The following is a 9,777-nucleotide window of genomic DNA, read 5'->3' as shown; positions in this document are numbered from 1 at the left end:
CGTTGACGAGATTGAAATGATCGATTTGTCTGATCCTCTCCACGAGACCATTAACTCCTCGAGGGCAGGGACTCTGGCAGGTAGTAAATGGTCAATCAACATTGGCGCAGCTGAACTGTAAGGGTAAACTCTCATCTCCAGGAGGAAAACCCCCGCCCCGCCCGATCTGGAGGCGGGGCGGGGAGCTGGGCGCGGGGACGGGTGGGGGTGGGGGCGGGGGCGGAACTCTTTTTCCTCGCCGTGGCGGCGGAGGCACACAGCGTGGCCAGCGGCGAGACGTCGTCGGAGGAAGGCTGAAAAAGCTCCAGGTGCTGCCGTTGCGAGTACGAGGCGGACTCGCTGCCGCCCGGGTCGTGTGTGTGGAGGCGTCGGAGCCGCGGAGCCCACTCTGCTCGCCCTGCCCGAGCCGCGGGATGGAGCCGGCCGCCGTGCTGCCCCCCGGCCCGCGCCCGGCGCTGTCCCTCGGGGGCCCCGGCCCGCTGGGCGAGTTCCTGCCGCCCCCCGAGTGCCCGGTCTTCGAGCCCAGCTGGGAGGAGTTCGCGGACCCCTTCGCTTTCATCCACAAGATCCGGCCCATCGCCGAGCAGACCGGGATCTGCAAGGTGCGGCCGCCGCCGGTGAGTCAGGCCGGCGCCCGGAGCCCGCTCGGGGCTGGGGAGGGGGCGAGGAGGCGCGGGGTCGGGGGGCCCGAGGCGGGGGCGCGGGGCAGGGCGCCCCGGAGGCCGCGTCAGGCTGGGGGCTGCCAGGAGGGTGGGAGTCAGCGGGGGAGACGGGGGCTCCTGGGCGGGAGGTGGGGAGCGCGGGGGGGCGAGGGTTTTGGGGGTGCGAGCGGCCGGCCCTGGCGCCCCGGGGCTCGGCTCCGGTTCCGGGCGGAGCGGCGGCGGGGTGGTCGCGGGGCGTCTGCTCCCGGAGCCCGCGGAGGCGCGGGCGGGGGCAGGGCCGGGCGGCCGGCTGCTCGCCTGCTCCCGGGGTGCGGGGGTGTGTGACGGGGCAGGGCGGGGGAGTTGCGAGTTGTCGAGCGAGAAGCAAAGTTTTCAATATGGCGGCGGGAGCCCCTGGTCCTTTGTGTGGTGGCGGCGTCGGCCCGGAGCGGCCCTCACCTGGGCGCCCCACCCTCCAGACCGGGGTACCCCCACCCCGTCGTCCCCGGGCCCCCGGGTGCCCTCCGGCCGGGGTCGAGGAGGGGGCGTCCTGCGCTGCCGGGGGCGGGGAGGAGCCGCGGGTCTGGCCCCGGAGCGGATGTGTTGCGGGGGGCGTAAGTGCCTGGGGGGACACTTTTGGGGCGGTGGGGGGCAGGGCAGGCGGGGGCGGACCCGATGCCCGCCCGCGCTGCCATTCCCTCGCGCACCCCACTTTGGCCCGTCCGCTCTGCTCCCCGGGGGAGGCCTGATCTGCGCTGGTGAGGGGTGGGTTGGGGGCGAGGCGGATCCTGTCAGACGAGATCTCCGGAGCTCCAGGGCCCCTTTCCCCTGTGCCCACCTCCGGGAGCTGAGACGCGGCCACCCTCCTCAGCTGCCCATGCCCCGTCTAGAGCGCCTCGGGCCTGGGGGCTGTGTCAGGGCTGGGGTGTTCAGACTTGATCCCTAACGGCTGCAACGTTCGCTGAGGAAAGTCCGCCCCCCACCCCGAAACCTGGAACTGGCTGCGCTCTTACACCCCTGTTGGGTTTTTTGTTTTGCCCACCTTTGGGTATCGTCCGAGTCCGAGTTGGCCTAAACGACGGTTGGACAGACTGGAACCGTTGGGAAGGAGGTTTAACTGCCTTTCCTACTACTTCCCCCCAACCCCCACCCCGCCAAGGGAGGAAGACCCCCTCCCATTCCTTTCTCCCTTAAGATTGCTCTTTGTAATGATATTTTGAGTTGCAGGGGTTCTGTTTTGGGAAGCTGTTTTGAGGAAGATCCCTGAATAAGTCTTACTTAGCTCCCTCTCAGAAAATTTTTTGAAACACAAACCCCATACTTTACATAGTTTTTCTTGGACAAGTTTTGAAACTGGAGATAAAATATATACCTCAGAAATTAACTGGCCAGCTTGTATGGGGGAAAATTTGAAAACAGTGGACAAGGTTGATTCTTGGCTGTGGAAGGAAAGTGAATATAGAGTGCAAAGAGGCCTGGAGAAGTTAACCACGGCTGGTCAGAGCCAGGATTTTAACTCTTGGAAGAATAGGTTATGTTTCTAATATTTAGGAGTTTAACTTTATGTCAAAGGCTAGAAGGGGTGAATATGAATATTGTACATTTACATTAATGGGATTTTACTTAGAATTTTATTAGGCAACTTGAGTAAGTTCTTGGCAACCAAAATATGAAGAGTCAGGTTCCAGGGAGTTGTCCTCCATGTTGGTATTGTGGGGCTGGGGTAAACCCTTCTTGTTTTCTTATTCAGTGCCTTTTATAGGGCCCTTTTCTTGAAAAGATAGCGTTGCTCTGGTTAGGTTTGGCTACCCATTTCCACATCTTGGCTAGCATATTGATGGTAAGCTTTGCAAAATGTGTGGTTGTATTTCCTTTTACCATTCTGAATGTCAGACAGACATCATGGCCACCATTTTGTATTGAGAGGACTACATACTACAGCCTGGGGAAGGGTGTTAAAGAGGCACAAATAATCTACAAACATAACCAGAGCTCTGTTTTGGAGACTGCCTTTGTGTGGAGGGGGCTTGCCTTCTCCTTTGTTTAACAAACTCCTATGCCAAATGGAAAGAGTTTGAGTATTTTTTGTTGATACAACCACAAAAAGGAAAATCTTTCCAGAAGTTGTAGCTCTTGAAGGAGGGGTCTTGTTGGAACAAAGGCTTCTTAAGAGATGTAAACAGTCTTTGTTTTGGAAACTGTTTTGTTTTAGGAAAGCTAACTGTGAACAAGTGGTTTCATATAGTTGAAATATAGCAGCAAAAAAACCCTTCAAGAGGTACGAAATTATTTTCCATGGTGATAGCTATATATATAATGCCTGTGTTTCCAGATGATTTTTGTTCACTGAGATTTTGGAACACAAGTAGTTGTATTGAAAGGGGGATTTCAGCAATTGGTATCTTACTAGTTAGGAGGAAATGGTAAGAATTATTAAGCATGTTTCTTTTTTTTTCCTTACCTTTGTATTTTAATGGTCCCTCAGTTTATAGCTGCTTCCTCAGTGAAGGAAAGCACAGAAGCTTAGAAGCTGCTTGGCTTCGGAAAACTTCAGGTTTTTAAATTATTTTGTATATGGTGGTTTAGGGTTTCACAGAAATTTGTGAAAATTATAGTAAGAGAAATGTGATTAAAAAGTAATAAATCAAGGAAATGGTACTCAAATCCTGAGTTAAATGTTTAGAGAGAAATCTTTGTTTCAGATTACATTGAGTATATAGAATAATTGGGCTTGTTTTCTTGGCTGAGACCTTTTTTAAATCTAATCTGGCTTTGTTGTTGTTTCCTTTAAAATTCACATTTTCATTTTCTTCTTGATATACTTAGATGTCTGTTTCAGGACAAATTATATATTTCCTGTCACTGTGGTATTGGAGATAATTTTAGGCGTGTGGCCATTAGGCAAAAAATAGTTGGCTGTTAAGTAAATACTTTTTTGAATCTCCCAAATTTGATTGGAATATATTTGATACATTTTTTCTTCTTTGCCTTCAGACATCAAGCATTTGGCCATAGATGGGTGGATTCCACATATTTCTTCTTTGGCCCTGTCTGAAAGTCAGGGATTTAAATCAAACCCCCACATGGCACAGTAGATACATTTTTTTAACCCTGAACTTCCTGTGGTCACTAGTTTGATTGCTCTATAGCCAAAGTATAAAACTGCCTTTAAGTGTTTTAATAAAGTTTATTTGAGTGAGCCTATTGGTTGCACCCTTACAGACAAGGAGGAACTTAAGTATACATTTTAGGCTTTCTTTGTGTGGAAGACTTGTTAACGTGTGGTGGAGCTCATTTCCTCCCCTTCCAGCCTGTCATTGTCCCTGTCCTGGGTTGGACTGACTTTGGCCTCTCTCTGTGTTGTTTTCCCAATTTCCTTGGTTTCATGAAATCTTTTTCTAGTGGTGATTCTTTGGTCACCTTAAACTCTTGACATTTGGAGAAGAGGCTTATCAATAGAAACATCTTTGAGTGAATGAAGAATTTGTAACTACTTTTTTAACAGGCTTGTTCAGATACAATTCCTATATCATACAATTTACCCATTTAAAGTTTTTAGTATATCCACAGGGAACATTTTCATCCACCCCCAAAGAAGCCCTGTACCCACTTCTAACTGATTTTCAAGACAAATTTAGGCCTACACTGCCCAGGAGAAAAACATACATTTTTTTTCTCACTTGGTAGGAGACTGGCTTGGGTCTTACAGTTCTAATTTACAAGTGTCTGCCTTTAGGCAAAACAAAAATAAACCTCGTTTGTTGTGCTCTTCGAATGGGTATTTAGCTAAATTTTACTTTAAAAATACCAGTGTTAAATTGGTTATGCTAGGAGCCGCATACATGTCTATGGAGTTATATAACCCTTAGTGACCTACTCTACAAAATGAATAGATTTTTGTAATGAGATGTGAGTGATTTTACAAATATATGTGGCACTTAAAGATCTCCACCCCACCCTCACCAGCAAAAAATTTTCTTCCTATGATTATAGGATTTGTTTTTAAACATAGTTTCTTTTTGTAGAGCTAAATGACTGGAGAATTGCCTTTGAAGTGTTAATAAATGTTCTTTATTAAAGCTTGTGTTTGAATGCTTTCGTTTTTTGAGAGACACTGATTAAAAAAATGAATAAAATCATTAACCCTTAATTTCATTCTTTGTCTCTAAGATGCCTAATTTCCTGTATGATCTGTTGGCGTAGAGCTAGAGTATTTCTGGTTGATGGGTTGGTGATAAACTCTGTTTAATTTGGGGGACAATAAGAAAGTTCAGAATGTTATATTCAGGATACTTTTGAATATAGGCAGGCAGAAATCTGCCAGTGGGAGTATTTTAGAAATGTAAAAAATATCATTGTAAGCTATTGAATTAAAAAAAAAAATTGAGCTTGTCTTATGTGTTGTAATGGGATCTTCCTGCAGACTTTTGTAACCTATTATTGTTTCCTTAATTGGACCACATTAAGGTTGGCTATATAAAAGGGTAAGGGAGAACCCATGCCACAAAATGAAAGGGCTAATTGAGCTCCTTGTATTGTGGTTCACGAAGCGTACTTGTGTACCTTTTTCCAAATGCCTTCTGTAGGCTTAAAAAACCACTAACAACTTTCCTCCTTGCACAGTGCTTTCTGCTTGGTTTTTGTTGAGGTTTTGGGATTTTTCTGTTTCTAAAGGAATTAGATATTCTCTGGGGATTATACTAATATAGCTGTTTCAAGCTCAGAAGGTCACTGCCAACTGCACCCCCCCCCCCAAAAAAAATTAAAATTAAGTAGCATATATGTTGGGGACTGGACTTCATTTTATGAAGTTTCTGTTAAGTTTGAGTCACTTGAAGGGGAAACTGACAAGAGGCATAGTGACAGTTTTCTTTGGGATAGGTGGGAATATCTTGAGAAAGCCACTTCCCTGAGCTGTTCCCCCCCCCCTTTTTTTTTTTTGCACTGTTAGCTTTTGATTAAAAGTTTGAGAAACAAATGACTGGATTTAAAAAAAATCTGAGTTAATGAGCAATTTTAGACCTGAGAATTGTATGCAATCTAACAAGGATTTCTTAAGCATGTATTAACTGCTCTAACCTAGCACAGGAGTAAAGAGAAGAATTAAATGAGATTTTACCTTCGTAGACCTGAAAATTCTTCCAAAAATGTTTCTTTTTCTATCAGTAACTATCACGTGACTTATATGTTGAATGGAACTTGGGTACAGCCAAATTTATGAACCAGACTAATGAGGAAAAGCTGCCTCTAGGGTGGTGAGACATTTCTGTTCATAATTGTGAAGTCTTTGGAACAAAGAATGTGGAATTTGACTAGTAAAGGCCTAAAAAAAAAGGTCCCTTTTTTCCCCCCACAATGGTTTACACATTTAAATCTTAAATTGTAGACCATTCCTTGTAAAGCACTGTTGCCGTATACCTTTAGACACAGCCCAGAGGGTCATCCCAACTATTCATTTATCATTTAAGCATTCTTTCTGGACAAAAAGTCTAATTACTTTCTTCTGTCAGAGCCATTACTTCTAGGGTGTAAATTAAAAAAACTTATCATGAAAATTTTCAGGCACACACCAAAGTATAGAGAGTAGTTCCTTTAGGTGTCTTCTTGGATATGATAGAAAGCAGTGAGCAGGGAAGCAACATTGGGGTTGAGAGCCCACTATAGTGGCCTTCAGCGTAGAGGGCAGTTTGGCTTAGCTTTTGTCTTATTCCGGGTATGAGTGGAAGATTAGGGCAATTAAGAGTGAGCTTTTCTATAGCCTTTAGTGAATAATGGTCAGTTTGCTCAATTAGGCTGGGGCCTGTATTTCTCAATTTATAATCAGTGGCTTTGCTACTTTACTACACATTTGTTGGAACATGTAAAGAAACTTGACCACCTTCAGGTTCATCGTGACATGTAGAGGTTTGGTGGTGGTGGGAGTCGATGATGGTTGCTGGACGTTGTCTGCCATCATCATTCTAATCACTGTTCATTTTTTGTATCGTCCAGACTTTATCTCAACTTTGTTCTTTTAGAAGGGGCCCTTCCAGTCAAGGTAGACATCTTAGCCTTACAGAACAGAGCTGGGAGTCAGGAGCAACCAAGAAATAATATGAAATCTTTTTCTGGAAAGTGTTTTAAGGAAACGAGAATCACAGGGGCCAAATGTTGTTGGTTAGGTTGTTAGGTTAATTTTTCTGTGAAGAGTGGTACAGTTTTTGGCTTTCAGCATTGATGTTAGAGTTTTTTGTTTCAGCCGAATTGCTGATTAAAGTTTGAGTAGTAATAAAATATTTCCTTCAATTTAAAAATTGTTATTAGTTGCTTTCAGTTCCGATTTCTGGTGACCCCATGTGTGCAAAATCGGACTACTCCATAGGGTTTCCAAGGCTGTGACCTTTCCAAAGCAGAGCTCCAGGCCTTTTGGGTGTGTTTGCATCACCAACCTTTTGGCTAGTAGTCCAGCATGTAACTGTTAAGTCATTTAAAATCTAAGGGCTTCTCCCCTCCTGCCCTCTGATAGAATGACTTCAGTTCTCAGGTAGGAGGCTAGTTGAACTCTTAATCAGGCAGATCACATAATGAATGGCTTTTTTGGACTTTCTGATTCCGTTTCACTTGGTAATCTCTTGTAAAATGTCTAAAATTTAATGAAGGGATAAAAGTGAGGTTTATCAAGGGTGTGTGTGTGTATGTTTATTTTTTTAAATCTCTCTATTTTGTAAAAGAGGAAAGGAGGGGTGCTGTTTCCATATTTTAAAGTTAGGAGGATAATCTTGAATTTTATTCCATCATGACCTTGGACAAAGTCATTTCACTCCAATGTATTCTTTCTCATCTTCTATAAGGGGATCTGACACTGACCTAGGGCTGCTGTCCAGATTAATTAATTGATGGATTGCAAAGAGCTTAAATCCCAAAGCTTTATTTGCTCATTGCTAAGAAGGGTCTGGGGACAGATTCAGAGAGACAAGGGTTAGTGCCAAATGCATAGTCCTCATTTTCCTCTACAGTGAAGGCATTTTTAAGGTGAAACTTGAAAAGACAAAAGACCAGGGTCAAAACTACAGAAAATAATCATATTGGTTTAGATGAGGCTTTTCTGTACCTGGATCTTCAAGAAAAATTAGTGAGGTTAAAATTTTCTGACTTTTTCAGATAGAGTTCCTGTAAATTACTCTGGAAAATCTGTAGGTGTATGTTTGTGTTACGTGTGCCTTTTGTGTGTTCATGTAGGCAGGAGTTTGTATTTGTGAGGTTTGTGTTAAGAAATGTTTAAAAATTATTTTAATTTCCGCTAGTATGGGATGACTGTGTGCTGTGGAAGCCCTGAGAATGGAAGTACAGTGTTCCTTATCTAACAGATAAGCAATCCCAATTCTTGCCTGACAGCTGGGGATCAGTAGACTGAATGACATTTCTAGAATTATCCTACTTGTGAAATAGGGAGAAAATGAAAAGAGGTAGCAGGGAAAATATTTGCTTTGGTCTTTTAAATAAATAAATAAATAAAAGTGTGAAGACAGAGCCAGAATATATTTTAAGCAGTAGGAGAAAGACCTGGCGGTCTGCCTCCATGACGACTACAGCCTAGGAAACCCTGCGGGCAGTTCCGCTCTGTAGGCGCGGGGCCACTGTGAGCCAGAATTTGGCTTGACGGCGGCTAATAACAACAGTGGTTAGGCAAGCTCTCTCTCTCTCTCTCTCTCTTTTTTTTTTAATAAAGCTGATTAGAACCCCCATATAACCCTGTGCAAACTTGGGGACCCCAATTTTTTATTCAAATATACCTGTTATTTTGGACCTCATAACATGCCTCTTAGGTGGATCCGTATGTACTGTATTTCTAGAATGACTTCAGTGTGACTTTTTTTTTTGTCTTGAATCAAGTAGTTTACTCAAAATAATGTTGCTGGGTCCCGTCGAGTCGATTTGGACTCACAGCAACCCCATGTGACAGAGAACTGCCCCATATGGTTTTCTGAGCCGTGGTCTTTACGGGAGCAGATTGCCAGATCTTTGTCCTGCAGAGCAGCTGGGTGCATTCAAACTGCCAGCCTCTTGGTTAGCAGCCGAGTGCTTAACCATTGCATCACCATGGCTCCTTACTCAAAAAAATAGGTATATTGAATATACTAAGTATTTTAAAACACTTGTCAGTTGTGTATATACCAAGTTTTAAATCTTCAAATGTTGAGTGTTTTTATGTGGAGAAGGCAGCTAGACTAAGATTTCCCTTCCCAGCTATGCTGCTTGTGTGGCCCTAGGTAGATTTTTGTGCATTCCTGTGCTAATTCTTGCCGTGTCTTCTGCTTGACCAAAGTGTAAAGATCAGATACCTAAAGTCTAAAATTTAGTGTTTTGAGAGCTTGGTTGGAGCTTTTTATTAAGTATGTATTCCTATGAGACATACATACAACAGGCTACAGATAAAGAACTGTTACCATCTAACCCTAATTGTATAACTCCAGAAACAAAGGACAAATCCCTATCAAAACCACATAATTACAAGGTCTTTAAGGCAAGATCCTCCCAATTTTCTGTGTGGTTGTACCAGCTCATCATTTGGTGATATTTAAACCAGATGGTAATATCTCATCCTTGCCAGGCTTTAACTTGGAGGGAAGAGACAAAGGAAGGTAGGATCTCTTAGAATTTGTACTCTAGTATCTTTGTGTGACAGGGGTTGAGGGGTTGAGATTGGAGAGGGTCTATAAAGAGAGGATTTCTGGAGTGTAGCCCCCAGTTTGTAAAATTCCTTGTATTCTAAGCTTGTCCTCTTCCAGAGAGGCTCTCATCCAATATTATGATACATTTTGGACAAATTGAGAACAGCCACCAGATTTTCCAGTGGGAGGCTAGCTTCAGGGATTTGTCTAGGGTGTGGGTTTGGGGTTTTTAAAAAATGTACTTGATGATAGCCCACTCTCCTGGATTCCTGTAGAACTACTTTTTTTCACTGCTAACCTTGTATGTCTGTATGTGTGTGGTTTTTTTCCATTGTCGTAAAATAAAACAAAATTTACCATTTTAAACACTTTTGAGTGTACAATTCAGTGGCGTTAAGTACATTCACATTGTTCTATAATCACTACTATTTTCAGATTTTTTTAATCATTTCAAATAGAAACTTTGTACCTATTAAACAGTAATT

General features: G+C 43.9%; 1 protein-coding gene across 2 annotated transcripts in view; it reads left to right on the top strand.

Annotated features, from left to right (window-relative positions):
* Nucleotides 1-239: 239 nt before the first annotated feature.
* Nucleotides 240-9,777, top strand: part of KDM5B (lysine demethylase 5B) — a 90,002-nt gene continuing 80,464 nt past the window's right edge. The window contains exon 1 of one of the 2 annotated variants that reach the window (XM_049858302.1): nt 240-617. In XM_049858302.1, the coding sequence (XP_049714259.1) occupies nt 414-617 (204 nt within the window). In that variant the 5' untranslated portion in view covers nt 240-413. Of the gene's footprint in view, nt 618-987; nt 1,256-9,777 lie in introns of those variants that run through there. The other variant, XM_049858301.1, reaches the window with a different exon arrangement.

This window comes from Elephas maximus, chromosome 18 (genome assembly GCF_024166365.1).
Source record: "Elephas maximus indicus isolate mEleMax1 chromosome 18, mEleMax1 primary haplotype, whole genome shotgun sequence".
Classification (NCBI taxonomy): domain Eukaryota; kingdom Metazoa; phylum Chordata; class Mammalia; order Proboscidea; family Elephantidae; genus Elephas; species Elephas maximus.
Note: the sequence above shows the minus strand (reverse complement) of the source record. Positions and strands in the feature narration are given on the sequence as shown.